The sequence below is a fragment of the Chanodichthys erythropterus genome, chromosome 2 (genome assembly GCF_024489055.1).
Source record: "Chanodichthys erythropterus isolate Z2021 chromosome 2, ASM2448905v1, whole genome shotgun sequence".
NCBI lineage: Eukaryota > Metazoa > Chordata > Actinopteri > Cypriniformes > Xenocyprididae > Chanodichthys > Chanodichthys erythropterus.
Genome location: NC_090222.1, coordinates 26,776,172 through 26,801,862, shown reverse-complemented (window position 1 = coordinate 26,801,862; position 25,691 = coordinate 26,776,172). Strand labels below are relative to the sequence as shown.

Here is a 25,691-nt window from a genome sequence, read left to right as displayed (position 1 = left end):
TCACTCCTGTTAGTTATGTATGGGAGAAACTGCAAAGTGTGATATTGTGGAATACATCCCACCTTCTAAGTAAAAAAGCCAATCGCTGATTAAAGTCATTGCATCATTGCAGCTGCCGTTAGAAGCTCTGGTTCCCATAGAAACCTGAGACTCGTGCTTAGGACTGCACATGCGCGTTGGCTCATCTAGCCTGAAAAATAAGCTTTTTGAGCATAAGAAACAATATTTATAGGATAGTTCATGTCAGATTTTGTTGAAAATGTTATTTAATTATGAGTTCGGCAAGCAGTTTTTGAGATTTCAGGATGTGCCTGAAATAGCTCCCCGGAGGTATTGCAAATATGGCCGCCAAGTGAACAGACTTTCCTTGAAAGGGACTTTGGTGATTCATATAGTGCAAGTCAATGGCTACCGTCACTTTGAGAGTTATATCAGCCATAACACGAAAATATTATTTGTATTTATTTGTTTTTAATCTATTGATATGGGCCTCTAATGTCAATAGAACATCGCTAGTTTATTGTTATTCACTGCTATTATGAGAATAGAAACTTTGGTTTTATGTTCATCCAGACAGTATGTGAAACTTGGCAGATTGAAAATATATATTAGACCTGTTAGTAAATACCTTCAATGTGAATGTTGCCATAAGGCTGGAATACACTACACTGTCCAGATGTTTGTTTGCCCCAATTTATAATTGGGTGAGTTGATGCTAGTTGCTGAAAGATTTTGGGCAGTTGGAGTTGACAGATTTCCCAGACAATCGTGTAGTGTATGGTGTATCAAACGTATTTGATATTTTGAGGCAATTTTAGAACACATTATTTTCATTTGTCATGCGTCTCCTAGCAAGGAGGCGTATGTTTCTGTGGGAGTTTGTTGTGTTTGGAACAACTTGAAAGTCTGGTAGTGTGTGATCCTCAGTTGATTAGTGTAAGATGCTTTTTCTTTGTAACCGTTTACAAAGTCTGCAAGTTTATGATGCTTAGCATTTTAAAATCAAAGTTCAGATTCCATCCTTTAAAATGTATAACTTCAGTTTGGTTGAATAATCTTAAATCATTTTGAAGAATGAAGGTGAGAATTCTAGAATACTCATTCTCATGCAGTGAGTTCATGCAGTGTTTTTCAGACTTGTGAGAGTCATGTGGATTGAAGTTTCTTTCTCATATCACTGGTTCATTGGCTCTGGCTGTATGTTGAGATGCAGACACTCTGGGTGATCTTTATTGAGGGATGATCCTGCCGAGATCAGATGATGGTGTTTACCCAGTCAGTGTCTTTGAAAAAAGAGTGAAGTTTCTGCTCCAGTTTAACCCTTACATGTTTGTTTACTGTAGCTCCTGAACATCAGAGCGAGCTCCAGTTCCTGCTGCGGCCACCTGTGGTCTGCCAAGCTCAGGAGAAACTCGAAACAATACTTTCATAATCTCTGAGTCACTGTAGTAACAGGAATCATTATATTTTATTTCCACCCCAAGGTCATATTTCCCATCCTGTGTCTGCTAATTTTGAGCAGTGCACAGTTTTCAAACAGACCTGCAAATTAAAGGTCCCTGCAGGTCATTGTGAATGTCTCTGCAGGTCTGAAAATGTAACCTACTTGACCTCTGAAAGAATGTGCATGCCAAAGTGACTTTTGACTCATCTTTGGCATTGTGCTCGAAAGTAATCTTTTTAAGTGCAAATGAGATTAATTAGCAAATGACATTTCTGAGTGTAAACACACTTGCACATCATAATTGCTAACAGCAAAGTGAGATCTGTGATATGAATGTGATATGAATCACTATAAACATTAAACTGTTTTTGATGTGGGAGGGCTTTTTTTTTTTTTTTTTTTTTTTTTTATAATCGAGGCCCCCAGACAGAAAATGATTGAATCGAACCACCAAAATACATTTTGTCTCCATCCACACTACAGAATTTGTCATTTTTAAGTGAAAATATGTATGTACACTGCCGTTCAAAAGTTTGGGATCGGTTTTTAGTGTTTTTAAAAGCAGTCTTTTATGCTCACCAAGGCTACATTTATTTGATTAAAAATACACACAAAAAAAGTAATATCGTGAAATATTATTACAATTTAAAATAACTTTTTTTATTTGAAAAACAGGAAAAAAAAGTGCATTTTTCTATTGTTGCTTCTGAAATTTTTATGACAAGACTTACTAGACAAGAAGACTTAAAAGGTTAGTTCACCCAAAAATGAAAATTCTGTCATTAATTACTCGCCTTCATGTCATTCCAAAACAGACCTTCGTTCATCTTCGAAACACAAATTAAGATATTTTTGATGAAATCCGAGAGCTCTCTGACTCCTCAATAGACAGCAATTTAACCACCAATTTCAAGTTCCAGAAAGGTACTAAAGACATCATTAAAATAGTCCATGTGACTACAGTGGATCAACCTTCATTTTATGAAGCGACGAGAATACTTTTTATGCGCAAAAATGAAACAAATATAACTACTTTATTCAACAATATCTTCTCTTCTGTCATTGTTCTACGCTTTTTACATCCAGCGCTTCCAGGTTCTAAGTCAGAAATCTAGCTCAGTATTGGCCAAAGCTGATCACATACTGTAAGGAGCACGATGCATGCGTGTGATGCTGATGCAGGAGCCGGCCGATCAGGACTCGCCATTCTGACGTAGAACCTGGGAGCACTGGATGTAAACGCTGTATGAGAATGACACGGAAGAGAAGATATTGTTGAATATAATCATTGTTTTTGTTTTGTTTTTGTGCACAAAAAGTATTCTCGTCGCTTCGTAAAATGACGGTTGAACCACTGCAGTCACATGGACTATTTCAACAATGTCTTTGTTACCTTCCTGGAACTTGAAATTGGTGGTTAAATTGCTGTTAAGCTACACTTAATTTGAAAATGTTGATGTGAAAATAAGAATAATCCTTCAGGTGCTACACTGACACCAAGATGGTAGAGAGTGACCATTTCTAGTTGATTTTAACTCGGTCTTTTCTCTTCCCCATCATGAAGACACCTACCTGTACCCCAGTTTCCAGGGGAACATGTCAGATAACGACACTGCCAGACTGGGGCTGGATTTTCAGAGGATGCTGCGGATTAACCACATGGTCTACATTGCTGCAAGGTATGTCATGTCAGTTCAATCACATGCTCGCACTGCACACAACACCACAGCCACACAAATTTCAAAAGATGCAACATCGACTAGGAATTCCAGACCTCTGGATCTGCTGTTTCTCCAGACGCCCGCAGCGATAAGACCCACACACTAATGATAGAGGTCGTGTGATTGGGCCAATCAGTCTCATTCAGACCTGGATTGCAGACAGATGGATGTTCGCTCGCTCTCTGACACCTTTCTCACCCCTTCTATTTCCTCTGTGTCTGTCTCTTCACCACTCATGCTCTCTCACTCTCGTTTTTGCTGTCCTCTGCCCCCTTCAATTCAGCTCAAGGTGTTATTGGCACTGTATTGTTACTTATTGAAAGAAATGGCAAAAAAAAAAATCTCAGTTGCTCAAACACTTGATGAGAATATTGGCATTTCTGTCTGTCTCTCTCTGTGTCTCTGTAGAGATCACGTTTTCGCCATTAACCTCAGCGCTTCAGTGGAGCGAATCGTCCCCCAACAGGTAAGCTCACCTTTTTCTCAACTTTATGTTTCAGTCTTCTCTAATGTTTTTCTTTCTCTCAGATCAGTGCTGTGAGTGCGTAAAGTGGAATATTCACTTTTATTCGTCTTTGGGGAAGGACCATTCAGAAATCCCATTTTTCAAATGAGCAATTCTCTTTATGGTGGCTTTAAAGGACGCATATTCTACACTTTTATAACATTGTCTATTTTTCCCAGAGGTCTACTTGAAATGTTAGTCAAGGTCTCTTACACAAAAAACAGCCATAATTTAGTTTCGCACGACCATTTTCCACCCTCAGTGTGACACTTGGAATTAAATAGGCTGTTTAAGCCACTGTACATTCTGTAAGATATGTTTATGTTAATGAGCTTTAACAACTAGCTTGTTTTAAACACATCAAATGTCTGTTTCTCCCATTTAAAATTGGTGTTGTGGTCGGAGCCAATGGCAGCACTCTGACATGTACGTTTCAGCGACCCGAGATCGAGTCCTGGCTCGCGTACCTTTGCCGAGTCCATCCCCCTCTCTTTCCACATCACTTTCTGTTTACTCTACTATCTCAATAAAGACACAAACTCCAAAAATAAATCTTTAGAAAAAAAAGAGTTTGTATATTGCCCTGCCCCACATTAAAGCTCTTTACCTTCTCAACTGTATCAGGCAATTCAAATTATACAGAAATATCATAATTTGGATAGTAAAACTATAGTAAAAACTCTTTCAAATTATTTACTAATTAATTATTACCAAAACATAATATAAAACTGATGACACAACACTGTCATCAGTTTTATTTAATATTTATTTCTATAAAGAAAATACAAAATCTAATTTTAAACTGTATTTATATGTCCCATTTACACATTTTTCATAATAGGCCTCATATAAAATGAAAATAAAATCGGTCATGTACTATTTAGCATGACCTCCTGAGGTTCATGATCAACATTTCTCAAGGTTAAGCATCTGCTTTCACTTAAAAAAATAGCTTTTTTTTTAATTGAAAGTATACATCTTAAGGTGTTTAAGAATCTATTTTTGTACCTTATTCAAGGTACCCTTACGGAACAAAAATATATGGAAATATACTGCAAAATATAATGTATTTTATATATATATATATATATATATTATATTATATATATATATATATATATATATATATATATATATATATATATATATATATATATATATATATATATATAATATATATAATATATATAATACATATAAAATATGTATAAATGAAGACAAAAATAGCATTACATTCATCAAGTTTTATCCTTTATTGTGTATATATATTGCACACACATGTTCCCATATACATGTGAATGTATTGTACACACATATATATCCACACATTCATGGAATGAGTAACAATCAGTGGTTACAACAGACTTCTAGTTCCCAGCATGCTTTGCTTCTGACTGTTAAAGGAAAGTAAATGTTAAAATGAAGTACTATTTCATGTTTTTTGCTCAATATTGATATAGGAGGAGATCTGTTAGTGTTTAAAGTTGTATTATTTTGGCATATAAAAGGTTTTCTGGTATGTGTGCGTTTTTGGGGTTACCACTGTGCTGAAGAGCAGAGGCTGTGGTTAGGTTTATGACTGGCTGAATACCATTAAGACTATAATAACTTTATTTAAAAGGTAACGGTTGTGCACGCTATAGCACAGTGATAGTCTCTTTGGTAGAAATGTTAGTACATGCAGGTGTGCTTTTGTTAACTAACTTGAAAATATAAAACATTTAAAATGTAAATTATTATAAAATATAATAAATGAGTTCATAATATATTTTTACATATGTGTTTATACTGCATGAGTAAATCTATCTGCAATATATTATGCATGCAGTACCGTATCTGATCACATATAAATCTATATATTAAGAAGTATGTTACTGAATATAAAATTACATACATTATGATATATTAGTAAATATATTATCACATATTTTTCAATATGTGAAAAGCAATTCGTTATGTATTATTCAGTATATTGCAATATATGCATAGACCATATATGTATATATAATGATGCATATAAAAAAATATATTGCAATCAAAACCAAAAAAGGCACTATATTTTTACATATATTACCAAAACATTTTCCCATATAAATCTAAATACATTATGGTGGATATTTATAAATATAATATTGCATATATTTTGGGACATATAAACACATATATTATATAATTCATGTTCAATATATTGTAATATATTGAAAGCGGCAATCATTTGTATATTTTGCAATATATTGCAATATATTACATGAATATATAATATAGTGTATAATGTATGTATAATCAATATATTATTCAATGTATTCAAATATATAATATATTGGAAAATAAAAAGGGAAAATAATATATTACAATATATCACAATATATTGGTAAATATATTTTCCTTTCGTAAGGGTAAGTGGCTGTTTTTCCCCCTGAAAGACCCTTTCTTTGCGACTGAGGAGGCAGTTTTGAGTTCTGAATGTTAAGAGTTATTTAGTTAGACTTATTAGTTTGCTATTTTAAATAGCAATGGAAATCTTTTTTCATCCTACGTTGTTGAGACTTACAGCAGTCATATCAAATGTACTAGTGTTGATGAAACAGTCTGCTTATGGATAGATTGCTCACTCATTTGTCCTTTGGGTCTCACTGACATTATTATCTTAACTGTTGAGAGTAAGATGTCACTGCAGCAAATAGTTGTGTTAGTGAGAGTGTTGTTTTTAGCTTGTCATGGTATGTGTGTGTGGGTGTTGATTGCCTGCTGTTCCTGTTGGGTGGGCAGACATGGGGCGGCCCAGTAAATATCTGAAATACAGCCTGACCTAATGACACCAACAAGCACGCGCGCACACACACACACACACACACACACACACACACACACACACACACACACCACAAACACTCAGATTGTTAACAACCTGAGACATCTCTCTTTTCCTTCTTGATGCTCAGTGCTGCTTGTCTCTCTCTGTCTTTCCTCCTTTTTATGTTTATGTGTGATGCTTATTGAAGTAAATGAGTTTTTCCTATTGCAGCTGTTATGAATAGTGATGAGCCCATGATTGTTTGTTTGTTTGTGTGGCAGAAACTGACATGGAAGACAAAAGATGTAGAGAAATGCACAGTCAGGGGGAAAAACAGCGTGAGTACACAACTCTTTTATTTCTCCTTTCCGTTTCTCCCTGTAATTGTGTGATAGAAGTCAGCAACTGTTGCATTAAGTGGTTATTAGTCTCGCATAGACAGACCTTTATCTAAATGGCAGGTCTGGTCCACATTGCAGCTTATTCTGGAAAAGAACAGGAAGATAGACAAGAAGAGACCATCTGAGCATCTGACAACCACATTTCATTTTGTAGTTTTGTGCCCATTAGAGGTGGATTTATCTAAAATAGATCCTACAGTAATAGACTGGTGAGGAAGATAAAATAGCCCAGCAGTCTGAATCCAAGAATGGTTCTGCAGTAAATATCGGTATGAAGAAATTATAATATATCAGTATTAATGGACAATATATTTTTTTTAATCAGAAATATTTTTTTAAGTTTATCTTAAGAGATGTTTTAAAATGTATCTTTATTGGATGATTTTAAATATTTAATTGGGCATTCTATTTTTTTTTTTTTTTTACTTTTAGATGCTCTTCTTAGTTATGTAACACTGTATTTTTTTAGCCCATCTTAAAATATCTGTTTTGCCTAAATTCACTCACTTTAAACATTTTAAAAGATTTATTAGATTTTAATGATTTATTTTTAAATTTATTTGGACAAAATAGCATAGAATTTTACTATGAACCATTTATCACTTATCAGCCAAAACGTGAAAATTATCCTCCAGAATTTGAATATTATAAATCCCTAAAAAAAACAAACTTGTTCTTATTCCTAAAGTTGTGTCAAGCCAGTCAATCAGATTAGAGATTGCCAGATCAAGAAGGCACTTGCCAGTTTTGTAATCAGTATGCATCAGATGGTCAGTAAATGGTCTGAAGCTAAGACTAAATGGTTCACCACAGGTGGCTGTATATACATGATGATATTTGAACACACACACAGGTTTTATAATATCATTGTTGGTTGAAGTGTTGCAGTGAGCAAGTCAGATCCTGGAGCTCAGCATAGGGATTATGGTAATTTGTATGTGGAAGTGAAGGAAAAAAGGGAGTCAGTAATGATGCTCGCTGTAAGCTTCAGGATGAGTCAGTCTTTGTGTGTGTTTGTCATGCAGGAGTTATATATAGTGCAAGTAAAAGCCAGTGTCTTGTCTTTCACAGGATGAGTGTTACAACTACATCAAAGTGCTGGTGCCACGTAACGACGAAACTCTCTTTGCATGTGGAACCAATGCGTTCAACCCCACCTGTCGCAACTACAAGGTATGATGAGTCTATTTCTGTCACACGCATACACACTCACTTACACACAGTTATAACCTCCTACAGATGAGTAGATTTCTGAAGCTTCCCTTTAAAGAATCAAAACTGACAGTCTACATGCACACATCTACCTAAATTTGTAAGCATTAACATGAATTTGAATATTAGGCCTCTTCAAAAATGTATATATAGTGCTCTTTCTCAGAAATGAATTAATATCCAATTTTTTTTTCTGTGAGGGAGGTCTGTTTTGTCCCACCAACACTGGCTGTTGGCTATAATAAACATTTATTTTTTTTGCAGTTGCACTGTGCGATATTAACAAATGTCAAGTGTTAACCGGGTTTCCATCCACTTATTTTTAGGAAATTAGGGGTATAAAAAATGCTGGATGGAAGCATCAATAAATAAAATCAGGGAAATGAAAATATTAAAATGCACATAAAAAATTAAGGTGGATAAATGTTTTATTTGGTCTGCTCATAAAATATGATAGAAATGCATTTAATTAATAAATTCCTAGATGTGTGTTAAATTTCGTGACTTTGTTTCAAGTCATGTGACTGAATAATTCACTTAGATGATTGGCTGCTATTATTTCGATCAGATGATTGACTATTATTATTTATTTGGTAAGAAGACGTGCACTTAAAATATGATAGAAGTGCATTTACTGAATAAATTCTTTGATGCGCATCAAAAATTAGACTTTGCTTCAAGTAATGTGACTGAATCATTTGCTCAGATGATTGGCTGAATCGTCTGACATCAAAAACCAGTAATTTATTACGTTTAATAAAAGAACCATATAGTGACTACAACATTTTAATTTATAGTTTATGTTGTAGGCAATCAATGTTTCCTGAGGGAAATGTTTTTGTTCTTTTTAACACATGGTAAATGCTGTTTTATTTGCTAGTTATTTATTTCTATTTTGCATGTTTTGTTTTTTCATTTTTTTTTTTTTTTCATGACAAACCCTGCTTAAAAGACAACTTGAAATCAAATCCTTTTTACTTTCTTAATTAATGTCCCTAGTATTAATCTTTCATTAAAATGAACCAATAATATCATAGATTTTTTTGTAACTTTTCACAATCCAATCAAATAGCTACCTTAGAGCAAAAAAAAAAAAAAATCCCTCCTACTGAAATACTTTAATTTGAAAATGTTATAAAATGTTAAATGCAGTTTTTTTTAATTGTATTTAAGAATCTCAAGGCTTTTTTTGCTCCTTAAAAATATAGTTTATTCTGTGCCTGCACATATATGCAACATATCACTGTTTTAGTGATGTGGAATCATGCCTGTCCTGCGATTGATGGTTTTCCATCAACATTAGCAGATCTGTTCCTGAGCGGTGTGTGTGCGTGTGTGTTTTTGTTTGCCAGAGAGCATGTAAATCTGACTAAACTCTGAAGGAGGCCAGCAGGGAGTCAGCTAAACTCACGGATGAGGCTCTGCTCTCAACTTTTCCATTTGAGGCTCTTTGGAGATCCTGATTTATGCACCTTACCCTGAAGGCATCTTCCTTCCATATTCCTCTCTTTCCTCCTCCTCTCCACTTCTTTCTCAGTTTGTCTCCATTTCTCGTGCTCAGTCTCGTTTTTCTGCATCTCTCCGAGGAGAAGCCCGTTCTGTTAGAGCCCTGGAGAGGGACAATATGTCATGTCTTGCAAATCATGTCGCACAGTTCCTCTGCATCGTCTCCTCACGCATTCCTTCACTCTCAACTCACAGCTTGAGCTGTGGAGAACTTTCTGGAAAACTGTGCAAGGAGAGGTTGAGGAGAGATTGTTATAGTTAGATAGATGTTACAATATATAGTTTTAGACTTTGAGAAAAGTTAAATTTACTATTTTCTCACTGTTAAACTTTCCATATTATTACGTTTAGATTACATTTGCTGTCATCTATTGTTCATTTTAAAATTTTAAAACACTAATAATTGAATTATTATTATTATTAGGTATATTATATCTATATTATGGTATATTATGTTAATATTAGGTCTTATTATGGGTTCTTATTATTACATTTTCAACTTACTTTAGTGTGTAATGTTACTGTTTGAGCATAAAAAAGGTCTGCAAAGTCCACTTCAAAGGGAGTTATTCTCTATATCAGTAAGCACTGTTTCTTAACCCCTTGAAACACCTTGATTATAGTCTTGAGGTTTCTTCAAGGGAATGTACACATCACAATATTCCTCATTTAAATAATTCACGCCCAAGGCATGCACAAAAGAAGGGGTGAGCAGGGGAATCAATTGGGTATGGCAAGATATGACGGCTGCCGTACCTTGTGCCAAGTTCACATTGCAGTTCTTTTCACACTGCACGACTATCTGGGGTAGCATTCAGTTGCTGCTGTGTGCACATTGCACGACTGATCAGTGACAGACGGGGTTACACATTGCATGACTTTACAAAAGGAAGAATCACCAGCAACAACGTTTCACAACCAAACACACGAGAAGTAATAAGGAAATAATGCTGAAATTCTGGTCTATAACTTCCCACTGCCCTGTATCTTGCTCTCTCATTGGCTGTAGGTCATCACCGATGTAACTGTCAGTCAGAAAAAAATTCACATAGCAGGATTTTGAATCGCAGACAGTTCCAGATATTTAGAATCGTCGATTCTCTTAGATCACGTCTGCATGATTGTCACTCGTATGAACGAGCACCGAGTTGCCTCCAATATCGGGCATTTGTCGGCAATATCGCAAAAATCTGTCAGCGAGTAAAAATCGGGGCTAAATTTGTGCAGTGTAAACTCAGCATTGGCTGCCTGCCAGTCAATGCAAAGTAAACTATTTCTATTGCAGAATTAACAGAGGTTGCAAATTGCAACCAACGGCTCTCACCCCTCCGTTTGTGCCTGACACAGGATGAAGACGTTGTCATCTGAGACAGCAGAGAGTAGCTAGTCAAGCAATGAGGTTTTTTCTTTCTTCTAACAAAGAACGGTCTCTGCTTCTAATAAAGCAGATGATTACTACTACTACTGCTACTACTACTTCTCTGTGCGTATTCAATGTAGTGACGATGCAAGTTGCCTCTAAAAACACCAACAAAGACGAACAACAACAACATAGTGATGAAACGCGCTCTGTAGATAAGTTTGTCCATTTAGGTTTACTGTAGAAACATGCCGGCACAAAATGGCGACTTAACATGTACTTTGTACACCACTGAAAACATAGTTATGTATATTATATTGCATTTCTAACAATAGATCCTCTTAAAATGTACACAGTGCACCTTTAATAAAAAAAGAAAAGGGAGTAAATTGCTTCTGTGGCTTGATGTGTCCATGGATTTATGTGCATATTTGAGGGTGGCTGGTTTAAATGCTGTTTTTGCAATTCACTTCTGTATGAGTAGGGTTTAGGTTATTCACATTTATATTAAAGTGATATACAGCCACAGAAAACAAACAAGCAGTCTTTACTGCACAGAGGTGTACAGATGGTCTCCCTTTGACATAGAACCAATCCAATGCTGCTCCTGCTTTAATTCCCCTCTATTCTTCTCTATCCCTATGAGCTACATGTCAGTGTAAGTGGTGGTGAGCTTCAGCAGGTTCAGTAGGTGTTAATCCGGTGGGGATGACACACAATGTGACCCTGAATACCAGAATGCCCACAGGACCCTTTCAGCTGCATTGCTAAATGTGTATTTGTGCTTGTGTGTAATCCAGCCGTCTTTGTGAGGACGTCTCTAGCCCTGCAGGCTGAATATCTGTGTGGATTTGTACACATGTATGTGTGTGTCACCCAACACAGGCAGTTAGCACGCTGTTTTTTTTTTCTGTGAACACCACAGGTCGGAAGCTTCTGCTCTGCCTCTGACTAACAAGAGAAGCTGGCGCACTATTCACACCTACAGTTCCCAAAGAGGAACAAAACAAAACATCCACGAAACACACACCACCCACCGGTCCACAAGCATTTATACAACACTGAATTCAAGCTCCCAAAAGTCTTTGCAAAAGCCACCAACAGGCATTCAAAACATGCATTAAATTGTAAACCATTCACCAGTGCATTACTAATCTTTCTCAAAAGATTCTGGATCGATTCAAATAATCAGAATTTACAATATTAAAAAACAATATTAAAGGGGTATGATCATTTACTCCTCCCTCATGGCATGCCAAACCTGATTTTACCTCAAAGTTTGAAAGCCATTATGATCTTAAACAACAATGAATTGAATGGACGTTTTTCAAACTGTCCTTGTGCTGTATTTGAAGTGTTCTTTATTTGCTCAGTGTGTGTAAGGGGTCTTTCTCTCTCTCTCGCTCTCTGTGGTCAGATGTCATCTCTGGAGCAGGATGGGGAGGAGGTGGTCGGTCAAGCCCGTTGCCCTTTCGAATCCCGCCAGTCTAACGTTGGCCTGTTCGCCGGTGAGTTGGCAGAGCACCATCCGTCTGGGGAGGAAGACACAAAATCTCCTGTAATCTCACTGGTGTTCCACTGACATTTTACAAAGTGCAGGAAGTCTCAGTGAGACAGCAGTGATCACAGACGCACAGAGATTTAAAAGGGACATGAGGGAGATGAGACGCGTCTCTCATTTTCTCTTTGTGCCATATACACACTGAACTGAACTGAGCTCCGCTTTACGAGGTTTTGTGTTGTTTTGATTTATCAATACATATTTCTCACCTCACTTCACAGGCGGTGACTTTTATTCAGCCACAATGACGGATTTTCTAGCAAGTGATGCAGTGATTTACCGAAGTTTAGGAGAAAGCAGTCCTGTCCTGCGTACTGTAAAATACGACTCAAAATGGCTACGAGGTGGGTCACCTGTTAATCAGGTACCTAAAATGCTTTTCTCTATAATTTCTGTTCTTTTTTTTAATTGTTTTTCTTTATTTAGAGCCTCATTTCCTTCATGCCATTGAGTATGGGAACTACGTCTACTTCTTTCTCAGTGAGATTGCAGTGGAGTACACCACCCTTGGCAAGGTCAGACACTTCAAGTACACTGCAAAAAATCATTTTTTCTAATTACTATTTTTGTCTTGTTTTCCAGGAAAAATATGTAGACATCCTTAAAACAATATAAATTTACTTGAAACGAAATTGCATGAGATATTAAGATTTGTTTTCAGAGTATATGTCATTAATCAAGTTTATTGAATTCTTTTCAGACAGTTTTTTTCTCTTGTTTTAAGCTAAGTTATGTGTGTATATATATTAATCTTTTTTTAATTGTTAAATCAATCCTAGTGAAGAGGTTTAAAAGAGGTCGCACACTTCCTTACATTCCTTATGTTTCATTTACTTAAATCAGGTGGTGTTCTCTCGAGTGGCTCGCGTGTGTAAGAATGATAACGGCGGTTCTCCGCGGGTTCTAGAGCGCTACTGGACTTCTTTCCTGAAAGCCCGGTTGAACTGTTCAGTTCCAGGTGATTCGTTCTTCTACTTTGACGTTCTTCAGTCATTAACCAACGTCATGCAGATCAACCACAGGCCTGCGGTGCTTGGTGTCTTTACCACTCAAGCAAACAGGTACCACAATCCCACCACAATACATTTTAAATTTCCATACACACTTCAATGACTGCCTAAATTTGCTTCAATCCATTTGGTCTGAATGAATGATTTGTTTGTTGGATTAAGAGTTTCAGAAACAATAGAGAAAACAAAACAGAGTTTTTCTCTCCTCAGCATCACTGGTTCTGCTGTATGTGCATTCTACATGGATGACATAGAGAAAGTGTTTAATGGGAAGTTTAAGGAGCAGCGAAACAGCGAGTCAGCCTGGACACCAGTTCCTGATGAAATGGTGCCCAAACCCCGGTGAGTCACGATGGGTTATTACAATACTAACAAACCATTTTGACACCAATATCGGCAAATATCACCTTTCTCAAAACCACTTTCAACTCTGCAAAAAGTATGCTATTGATTACATTCTTTTTTTCTTAAAATTTCAATATAAATATTATAAATACCATAGTACCGAGCGTAGTCTTCAAGTAGTACACCATGAAGTAAATACTGCTTTGAGTTCTCGATTAATTATTCATGAAAACATTCAAAAATTAAAGAAAATAGACAGCAATTATAAGCAGAGGAGTTTAAAAAGAATACAAATACATTACCATTCAAAATTGTGGCATCAGTAATATGTAAGGGATAATCCACAGCTAGCTGAAAATTAAAGATTTTAATACACGACGTGGAGGCAAAGAACCACCCGATGCAAAGCCTCCCCAGATCGCATTCAAGTCGTTTGATGCACAGCTAGCCGTGGATTATCCCGCTTCTACCATGGTCATTTGACAGCATTGACAACTTAAAGCTGTTATTCATGTTTTTGCAGCACAATATTTGACCAGAAGGTCAAAAATTATAGTTATTTTTGTCAGTTACTACTCGTTAGTTCTAGAATTCTGCACACTTTAAATCAGAGATAAAGTAGTGTGGTAAGATTACATTTATTTTAAATAATGAATTACCATTTATTTGAATTAATTGTCCAGAGAGAGAGAGAGAGAGAGGGAGAGATGAGCGATGCGTATGTGAATTACCTCTATCTGTGCAGCATCTCAACAATGAAGCTGTTTAATTACCTTGAAACCAACAATGTTGCCCCTTGTTGCTGAGAAATATAATGTAGAGTAGCAAGGAGATTCAGTAGCAAAGCTTTATTTATTAATAAAAGTCACGGGCCAGGGTTGATAAGTTTCTGTGATCCTAAATGTTTGTGTGTGCTCAGAGCGGACTCTGTTCTCGTGTGCGAGTGGGGTGTGTGTGTGTGTGTGCGCTTCAATAAAACTAATGTGTTAATATAGAAAGGTGATTTAAACTGACTTGGAATTACCTGTGCATTAAACAGTTTTAATGCACACCTTCCAGCCAATCAGAATCGAGTATTCAGACAGAACATGGTATAATTTTATTTTATTTTTATTGTTTACAGTGTTTCAAAGAAATTCTATTTAAAATAAATACTATCCTTTTGAACTTTCTATTCATTTCTAACATTCCTGAAAAAAATATATCACACAAAATATATATATATTAATATAATATAACTGTTTTCATCATTGATAAAAAGAAAGGTTTCTTGAGCACAAAATCAGCATTTTGGAATTATTTTCACGTATAAGAATTAATTATCATATGGCACTGAAGTCTGGAGTAATGATGCTGAAAATGCAGCTTTGCAATCACAGGAATAATTTACATTTCAAAAGATATTAAAACAATTGTAATATTTCCCAACATTTTTTTATAAAATAAATGAGAGAGTCCTAGAGTAACATGAGAACTTTGCACCAAAGGATATATTAACAAAACAAATCCAACCTAAAACACTACATACACACATGTGTCAAAGAATACACTTTCTTGTCAACTTGCTCTGCATGATATATGCCTAGACCTGTTCTCTGGAGCTCAGAGAGCAGCTTGTTCAGCCTGATGGACTCTTAAAACAGCTTTTATTTAACAGTGGCAGATGGTTGGAATGGTTCTTGTTAATTGTATGTCTGTGAGTTGTTTTTGTTGATCATTTCCATGAGTCTTCATGGGAAAGTCTGTGCAGGTAGAAGTTTATTGTTTTCTTTCTCTCTCTGTGTCTCTCTAGGCCAGGATCTTGTGCCGGTGATGGCCCTGCTGCTGGTTTTAAGTCCTCCACAAATTTCCCTGATGAGACTCTTACATTTATTAAGTCTTATCCACTAATGGACGAGGCCATTCCGTCTGTCAACAACCGACCCTGCTTCACACGAACCACCAGCAGGTATGCACACACTAACACACATGCTCTAATAAAAATTAAACACTCATTATTTTAGCACTCTGCGTCTGTCTCCAGTTGTTTTCTCAACATCTGCATCTCTTTCTCCAGAGAAAAAGAAACTGTTATTAATGCTGGAGAATAAATAAGCATTTAGTGTTATGATGAAAAGACAAGTTTGTGATTTGTTTTATTGACTAATTAGCTTACGTTCCTCATGCAGGTTCAAGCTGACCCAGATCGCGGTGGACACGGCAGCTGGCCCGTATAAGAATTACACCGTTCTGTTTCTGGGTTCAGAGAACGGACGAGTCCTGAAGATTCTCGCCAGCACACACCCAAACTCCACCTACAGCACGCAGGTTCTGGAGGACATAGATGTTTACAACCCCAACAAGTGAGTTATATTGTTGTGACACGATATGTTATTTTGTCTGCCCACACTAAAAGCAAAAATACGATTTGTTATTTAATATGCAGTTATGAAGTGTTTTGATAGACAATAGAATTTATATAGCGCAACAGTAGGGTTCCTGAAGTAAAAATCCTATTCATTTTCGCCATTGATTTTTAATGATGATTACTTATAAACCGTTAAAGACAAACCTATGAGATTGTTAATCAACGGTATGCTTTTGTTAAAGCCATCAAATTATTTTTTAAATAATCATTTTTAATAGTGGATTTTCTGGTGGAAAAAGGACATATCCCATGATTCTGCAAAGAAATCTCCACCAATCAGAGTATCTCAACAAGCAAATTATGCCAAAAGAACACTTTAGCGCCCAACCCACTCGAGAAAGCACTGCGAAAAGATGTAATAGAGTCAGTCTCTTAAACTATTTAAATATTTGTATGTATATTTTGTAATATGCATATAGTATGCATATTTTACAATAAACATAAAATACTGTATATTTTGTTTATATAAATCATCTTTTAAATCAATATTTTAATATTTTTCCATCGTTTTCAATTCAGTTATGTCATTCATACTGTGAATGGATGGAAAAACTGGAAGGTTACTGTTATACTCTAGAAGAGAAGTTTTTCAGGTAAAATAATCAATTTTCAAGAATTAAATATTTTTGGGCTTTTATACCTTTATTTTGATTGGACAGCATGAGACAGAAAGGAAACAGGAGCAGGATCGGGGAAAAGATCTTGAGGACTCAAAAGTCGAGTCGACCGAGGTGCTGCTGCACAATGTGCCAGATCACTGCCCGTGAGGTTACGGCTCTGATGCTGATCTGCATTTTGACAAGAGTTTGCTTATTCTAGAATGCACATGACCTGAACAAGCCTGAGAAACAATGTGATTTTAGTGAGTCAATAGTGAGTTTTAGTGTGTTTTGGATCTTTGATGCCATTGAAACCGTTTCAGAGATTTCTTTATTTAAGAGCTGTACCAAGATGGCTGCCAAGTGGACTGACTTGCCTTAAAGGGATTTTAGGGCTACCCAGTGAAAGAAACCAAGCAACAGATAAAATGCCACTTGTCTGAGCAAACACAGCTTCACCTAGAAGGTCGTTTACAAACAGATCTTCACTGTTCCGCTCTTTTCTCATGCACTTCATACTCATTGACAGGTCTCAGGCGAATATAAACGTGTACACACATAACCCCAGCTCAATGTCGACAGAGGCGTTTGATTAAGAGAGAATCTCTCCTGTAGTAAATGGGTCGGATAGTACGTGTGGAGTTGTAATTGTACTCCTGGGATCTCGCCTTGCTTATGTTCCTCTTGTGTATCTGACAACAAGCCTCAACTCCAGCTGAGACTCACAAGTTCCACAACAAAATGTGACCAAATCTTCAGGCAACATTGCTCATTTTCCCCCTGAAAACCCCACCTTACTTACAAAGTTGTCCTTTTGGGAAAAACACTTTACATGACGCAAAGGATTTATTTTGATTATTGCAGATGCAGAGGAAGATGAATTACAGTCAACCTTTATGGCATGACCTTTTTCAATCAACTCAATTGAAGTGACTCATCTGTGTGACACACATAATGGATTTCTTTCTATATTGTGTTTTTCTTTTTTCTTTTATTGGGGATTGCTTTTTCCTTCCATTAGAGATAAAGGTTTACCATAACCTCCTTTAAAACCATTCTCCTTTTGAACACAAAATAAGATGTATTAAAGAATTGCTGAGCTACTCTTTTCCATAAAATGAAAGCATGTTGTGACCAGGATGTCAACATGTCAAGCACAAAAAAATATTTTGCTTTTGGTTCATTTGTCAACTACAAATCAATAGTCATGTTGAGCACAACGCAGGATACGGTATCCCATGCAGCACACTTTGGTTGTATACTGCACATTTTGAGAAATGTATGGGATAATCTAGGTATTCCATGCATTTACAAAATGTGCCTATTGCATTCTTATAGGAATGGTATGGTAGTATGCAATTCCAAACATAGCCTTTATTAGTATTAATGTTTTAGGTACATACATGGTACTTTTGGATCTTCTTTAATGACTAAAATGACATACAAACACAAACCACCATTTCTCTCCTCAGATGTAATGTGCGTGGTGAGGACCGGAGGATACTGGGATTGGAGTTGGACAAGGACCATCATGCCCTGTTTGTGGCATTCTCAAGTTGCGTGATCCGTGTTCCACTCAGTCGCTGTTCTGACTACAGCAACTGCAAAAAGTGAGTGATAATGCACATGGAACCCAGAATCACAATCATTCACATTAAATATGTATTACATGTGAGAGCAGTTAATACAATGTTGTACTACACCTTTAAGTATCTTGTACTGTTTTAATCAAGTACACTCATAAGGGTTATTATTGTAGTATTTTAAAACATTTATTGAAGAAGGAGCCAACATTACAAACTCCATTGATGATGCAGTGCAGCAGCTCAGTCCTCTGAGAAAAATCTAGACAGTTGTGCAAGAATCTTCTAAAAAAGTCCTGTGCCAGTTCTCTTTTGATCTATTATGGATAACGTTCTCCATAAGTGCAGTGAAAGTGGTGTGTGTTTCCAAAGACATGCATTCATAAATGCATTCAAATTTAAACATGGATGCATTTTAGAGGGCAAAAGGTTTTAGCTTGCGTTCCCGTCCAGTAAGAAGACACACAGACGGGTCGTCGTTGATGTAGACGTGTTTCCTCCTTTGCATGCTGCAGTCCTCCAGCCAGCATCACCACATGCTTTGACTACTCGCACGCAAATTAGAGCCATCTGATTGGCCACAGGCCAAGACAGCAAACAATTCCTTTTTTTTTCACACAGCTGTAGTATAAGCAAGCTGATAGACTGTGTTTCCTTTTAAAAAGATCTCCAAATCCTATCAGGGAATTTCAGTCCCGATTTCTTTCCAAAAACAATCCTGATGTCTGATCCAGCCGTGTCTTAACGTTTTACCAATCTGTTAGCTCATGCCTGCTCAGCCTCAGGAGAAACACTCACACGGGATTCTCTGTGGACTTGTGAGAAAACATCTCTCTTTTTTTCCCCCTTTGTTTTTTTTTCTTGCTGAATTGTTTTCACACACGACGAGTGCTGGATGCAAAAACAGCTGTCTTTGTTTAAATTAAAACAGTTTTTGTATCTAAAAGAACAAAAGAAGTTGAAAGAGAATTGAAGAAAAAAAAAAATAACGGTTATTATCAAACAGGTTTCTCTGAACTGAAATCTTCTATTGGTTGGTCAAGCAGATAGCTCCAAAATGACACTATTGGTTGAGCCACTGTTGCTATGTCAGGCTGGTCGCAATGTTTTTATAGCGCCACAGAAGCTATTTTTCCATCCAAAGTTGTGAATTTAACTTAAGCACTCAATTGGAATATCACATCAAACATTTGCCAATAAAGCATCGTTTCCATCCCATGTGTTCAAGAGAACAACATTCACTTACTAGGAGAGATTGGCGCAAACTATCTGTAATAAAAATGGAAGTTGCTGCAATCAGGGAAGCCACTGTGGCTCTTTTGTCCTAAATCATAAATGACTTGCACCTTAGAGTGCATAGACGAAACACAATAAACGCTCTCATATTATCTTGCATTCGGACGTCTGATGTCTGTGAACACAATCATGTGAGGTGGTTCTGGGAGGTCAGTATACCAAATAATTTTGATGACAGGCTTTGGCTCACGCATTTCAGAATAACTAAAACAAGATTTGAGATGCTGTGCAATGAAAGTGATCCACTGGTTAGTCCAGTTATCCAATCAAATCCTCTGTTGAGTCAGTCACGGTTTAGTAAATGTGTTTCCATTGTCGTTTATGCATGTCTTCTTATCAGATAAAAAAATGATCCAACTCAGTCTAGCACATACATTTTTTTATGCACATTTTTAGAATTTATGCGCATATTGGCGTTTCCATCCAGTGTTTTTTTTTTTTTTATATATAATTGGCATAATAGTTTGGGTGGGACATACCAAAGGGCTTATGAGTTTGTTTGTTTATTTATTTATTTATTTTAGCCAATAAGCATTATTTGGCTAACTAGTGCTACTTGCTGGTTGGTTGCAGGTGATATAAGGCAGTTGGACATTGTCATTCTAGAGAAGTTTGATTGGACAAAAATCTGTGTAGTGCAGGATGAGTCATCAATATTTTAAGTAAAGCTATTTCCTATGAATTTACAAGACAGATCAAAGTTCACTAAACAGTAAAAGCAGTCAAGCGACATAATAAACTGTTTTTGTACAATTAAAATAACTGCCAGTAGTTTACATCGAAAGTTTTGCACAATCAGGTTAATAATTGGCTGTATTAGTAATTTTGTCAACTTTTAGTAGGTCATTAGCATACAGTAAAGATGACTTTTAACCTAATAGAGATACTAAAGCCACCCAACTCCATTTTTTTCTTACATTTTTTATTTTATTTTTTTTTAAATGGAATAAGAGAAAGTACTTTATCATTTTAACACATCTAACCTGTAACAATAGATAAAGTGTTAAAGAATAGTGACCAACAGGCATAGCATGGAGAAATTAACAAACCTGTAAAGAGGGAAAAAATAGCAGAAAGTGGAAATGACCTCTCCTTTTCACTCTGATTCACATCTAGTCACCTCACACATGCTTTTTGTCCTTTCCTCCCTGTCTTTCGTTGTCTTTCCGTCTCTCTTTCTGTCTCTCTTTCCGTCTGTCTCTCTCACTGTTTCTTGGAGCAACTCACCAGCTTCGCTGTGTATCTGAATCTCAGTTGGCCTCTGGCAAACACAACACACCTGTCAATCATGCAACACTAATACACAAACACACACACACACCTGATTCTACAGCAGTCAGTCTCTCTCTCTCTCTCTCTTTCTCTCTCTCTCTCTCTTCAGTCTGACTGTCTGACCAGCGAGAGGCATTAATGCTTTGTTATGGAGATGCCGTGTCTGGCTGTCCCTTCCAGCTTGTCACATACACTTGGAGAGAGAGGGGAAAGGGAAATTGGGGGGAGTATGGAGACTGCGAGCGAGGAAAACACACACAACCTTTCCAGGACATGTGGTACGAGTTAACTCTGTATGTGTGTGTGTTTTAGGAGCTGTCTGTCCTCGCGAGACCCCTACTGCATCTGGCTGAGTGCGGGGAACTGTGCCACAGTGGCGCCGGGATTCAAGTGAGTTAAAGCTACATCACATGACCCTTCTATTAGTCGTGCCACAATAAACACTTTTACGGTTCATTAGAATAAAAGAGCATACACAGCTACTGAATTCTACACACAAGCTTTCTGTGCAATCGACAATTCTGTGTTTCTGTGGTGCGCATCATTGTCAAAGGTCTCTTAGGGCTTACGTTACTCTAAACATCCTTAAAACATCTGGTAAAAATCAGATGGCCGTAAAATGTCTTCAAAATTTATAACCAAGTGCAGTTACAGAATTTTACTAGACAATATATACAATGACCAGGATGACTTCATAGATAACATTTAAAAATAAATTTGTTAACATTATTTAATGCATTTAGGTGTCAAACTAACAGTACTAATAATACTTTTACAGCATTCATTAATCTCAGTTAATGTTAATTTCTACATAATACATTTTTAACATTTCAAGCTATATAAATTAAAGGGAAAGTTCACCAAAAAATGAAAATTCTGTTATCATTTACTCACCATCAAGTTGTTCCAAACCTGTATTAATTTCTTTCTCCTGCTGAACACAAAAGAAGATATTTTGAAGAATGTCAGTAAGCAAACAGTTGATGGGCCCATTGACTTCCATAGTATTTTTTTCTTCCGTACTATGGAAGTCAGTGGGACCCATTGACTGGATAGACAGAGAAGCAATAGAACCAAGACACATTGGATTCATTTATGTTATTTAGCAGTTGCAAAGATCTCTGGCTGAAAGGGCATATTGACATACCCACCATTTTATGAAATATCAGCTTGTGTCAGGGATCTACAATTGTCAAGCAGAAGTTCATTTCATTTGTGTGTGTGTGTTATAATGAGTGCAGATCGAGGGATTGAATTTGTTATTATTAATGTTTTGCTGAGTGGTCGCTGCGGTTGTCATCAGTTGTGGAAAGCAACAGCGGCAATATTCTTCCCAGCACGCTCTAATGTTTCCCCGCTCCTGAGTCACATACAATACAGCTGCAATTTTGCTTTATTAAAAGAAGTTAGAACCCCGAAGTGAAAATGTTACTGAGAGATCATCTTATTACTACTCTATACACACACACACACAAACTAAATAAAGTTATTTTATTTTGCTGAATATATTTTAATTTAACTTTCTCTGTAGCCTGGTGACAGTGTTTAATGATATTTTCTGACTATAAACTTGATTATTGGTGATTATTGGTTCTTTATGTTCCTTAATATGCCTTAAAGGTGCTAAAGAGGATCTTTTCATCGACTGAGAAACCAAAGACTGTTACTGAGTTTTTGAAATGAGCGCATGCCTAAGAACAACCCCCCCCTCCTTTCGAGGGAACGCCTCCCAAAACTCGTGCACGAGTATTGATCACGAGTGTTTACCACCGGCATTTGCTGTATCGTGTTAGTGGATTCATTATGCCGGCCTCACCGCAGGTAACTCATACTCTGCAGTTGTTACTCCTGTCTCCGGACAAAAACATCGCATGCGGCGCCTGTGAAGTGTGGAAAGTTACTGGAGCGCGCAGCCGCGCTCGTCTCTCACAAGGAACGTCATGGCAGTGATTGACAAGCCAGAGGGCCAATCTGCGCACGTCTCTCACAAGGAACGTCACGGCAGTGATTGACAAGCCAGAGGGCCAATCGTTTACTCGATGATCGCGTAAACGATTGGCTGATGTTTTTAAGACCTTACCTCGTGCACAGATGATGTATATTAATATTATTCCTTTCAGTGCACCTAATAAATAGTCTTTTATCAGTTAGTAAAGACAGTTTCAAGTAATATTGCAAAAATGTATAAAACAAAACATCCTCTTTAGCACCTTTAATGTGTCCTAATGTGAGTATTGACAGAGATTGGGAATCATTTCATCTTGAACTCATGAACATTATTACGTACACAGCAGATTTCCAGACCGCTGCCAACAAAATGGATAGAACTTGTGAGAGTACTTATCAATGTCCCATAAGAGCTTGGTTTACTCCAGCATTCAATTATATGCTTCCATAGCCAAACTCATGTCAGAGTCATACATCTTCTGCTGTCAGATGTCATGAAGTCTTCTGTAATCATAGAGCGCATTAGAATTATAAAGAGCTTTAAAAGCTTGGCTAGAATCTAGAATTTTGGTTTTTGTTATAGAAACCAAAAGCAGCAACACTGAAAATGTAAAACTGATGTAGATTGAATAACAACATTTTAAAGTGTGTCAGTAATATCTTAAAAATACAATAAATCAGATCAATTACAAACCAATTGTATTACACAATAAACAAATAAAATACACTTACCACTACCATTCAAAAGTTTGTTGTTGTAACATAAAGACCATAAATTCTGCACTTTTGGCAATCAGACTTATTGCACATAAAATTGCAATATGTGGCTGAAATCAGCAGGTCCAAACTAATTTTCAGGAGTCAGTGTTCACACGTCACATTAAAATAAACTGTCATTAGTCACTTTACATTTTAGTCACATGACCCCTTTCCAATAGGCTTCTGTCCTGAATAAGTTGCAAAAACAAAGCAAAAAAAAAACCTTTATGTTGACTTTAAGTCTGGCAATGTGAGACTTTAGAGAAGCAGAACAAGAAAGAAGACATGAGAAACTGTAGCTCCAGTGCGAACTGTGCGTTTAAATTCTAATCAATGAAATCTAATGAAATTCTGCTAGACTAAGAGGGTGAAATGTAAGAAAAGAGGGCAATAGATGTACGATGGTAATACTTTGGCTTTCTCATTTTTAAAATAGCTTTGCGGCTTGTTTTTTTGCGGTGTACTGCAGGTAGGAGAATATGAAGAAAAATATGACTTTATTATCTTGTGGGATATTTTCTTTTTGTGCTCTCCTTTTCCCTATTCTCTCTTTCCCAGGGGCAATTTAATCTCCATATGATGAGAGAGCGTGTTTGTGCTAATGTGTGTGTGCAAGTGTGTTGGCCAATTCAGGCATAATGAAAAGCATGCATCTCAAAGGCATATTGATGTTCAGATATTATGCACCTGCAAGATCCCAATTTACCACTTTATGCTGGAGACTTTTTTTTTCTTGTCCTTCCATTTATCCTTCAATATGAGATGAAGTCATCTCCGCTCTCTCTCTCTTTCCCTCTCCTTCCCTCTCGTTCTGTCACTCTCTCCCCTCTCAGGTTAATGGAAATAAGGACTTTAAATCATGTCAGGTAGAGAGGGCTGATTCACAGATAGATTGAATATGCAGGGCAGGGCGAGGCAGGTGAACGGCAGGTGCCTCGGCGGGCTGAAATGGGGTGCCAGCATTAGATGATAAGTTGTTTGTATGCTAGTGTGTTTTCCCTGAAGCTTTTTTTTTAAAGGGTCATAACATGGATTTTTTTATATGTTCTTTGGTGTTCACTTATAATGTTAATAAGGTTTTTTGGGTTTTTTATTGCAGAAAAAAACCTTAATTTACAGACAAAGCACAAAACAAAAATGCTCTGAACAATCATATAATCCTCCATCACGATCCTGGACACCATTAAAATAAATCATGAACGAGCGACTAAATGCCAGTGGGCAGGGCCTATGGTGTAATGATTTATAATTTTTTCGTTGATGATTGGCAGTCATACGCAAATGTAGTTGCCCATGTGACATCACAGATCCTGCGATATCAAAACAAGCTGTTTTTGAAGCTTGATTAAGTAAGTGGTTTGTTTATAATGAGGGGGACATTTTAAGCTATGCAACTTGCAGGATGTTTAAATGGTACAGATACCTCTTATACAGTTGCAAGAAAAAGTTTGTGAACCACTTGCAGAATCTGTGAAAATGTTAATAATTTTAACAAAATAAGGGAGATTATACAAAATGTGTGTTATTTTTTATTTAGTATTGTCCTGAGTAAGATATTTTACATAAAAGATGTTTACATATAATCCACAAGACAAAAAAAATAGCTGAATTTATTAAAATAACCCCATTCATAAGTATGTGAACCATTGATTCTCAATACTGTGTGTGGTTACCCGGATGATCTATGACTGTTTTTTGTTTTGTGATGGTTGTTCATGAGTCTCTTGTTTGTCCTGAGCAGATAAACTGAGCTCTGTTCTTCAGAAAAATCCTCCAGGTCCTGCAGATTCTTCAGTTTTCCAGCATTTTTTGCATATTTGTACCCTTTACAGTGACTGTAGGATTTTGAGAATGATTCTGAGGGACTCAAACACAACTTCTAAAAAAGTTCAAACATTCACTGATTCTCCAGAAAAAAACATGATGCATTAATAGATGGAGGGTGAAAACATTTGGAATTTGAAGATCA

The 25,691-nt window shown here is 36.6% G+C and overlaps 1 protein-coding gene across 5 annotated transcripts in view; it reads left to right on the top strand.

Annotated features, from left to right (window-relative positions):
* Nucleotides 1-25,691, top strand: part of sema6cb (semaphorin 6Cb) — a 162,329-nt gene that overhangs the window by 104,162 nt on the left and 32,476 nt on the right. For all 5 annotated transcript variants that reach the window (XM_067407138.1, XM_067407113.1, XM_067407131.1 and 2 more), the window contains 13 exons: nt 3,009-3,123; nt 3,574-3,631; nt 6,746-6,802; nt 7,937-8,038; nt 12,361-12,451; nt 12,726-12,848; nt 12,931-13,019; nt 13,348-13,565; nt 13,725-13,856; nt 15,652-15,807; nt 16,028-16,201; nt 18,338-18,475; nt 21,329-21,406. In XM_067407138.1, the coding sequence (XP_067263239.1) occupies nt 3,009-3,123; nt 3,574-3,631; nt 6,746-6,802; nt 7,937-8,038; nt 12,361-12,451; nt 12,726-12,848; nt 12,931-13,019; nt 13,348-13,565; nt 13,725-13,856; nt 15,652-15,807; nt 16,028-16,201; nt 18,338-18,475; nt 21,329-21,406 (1,531 nt within the window). The remainder of the gene's footprint in view (nt 1-3,008; nt 3,124-3,573; nt 3,632-6,745; nt 6,803-7,936; nt 8,039-12,360; nt 12,452-12,725; nt 12,849-12,930; nt 13,020-13,347; nt 13,566-13,724; nt 13,857-15,651; nt 15,808-16,027; nt 16,202-18,337; nt 18,476-21,328; nt 21,407-25,691) is intronic.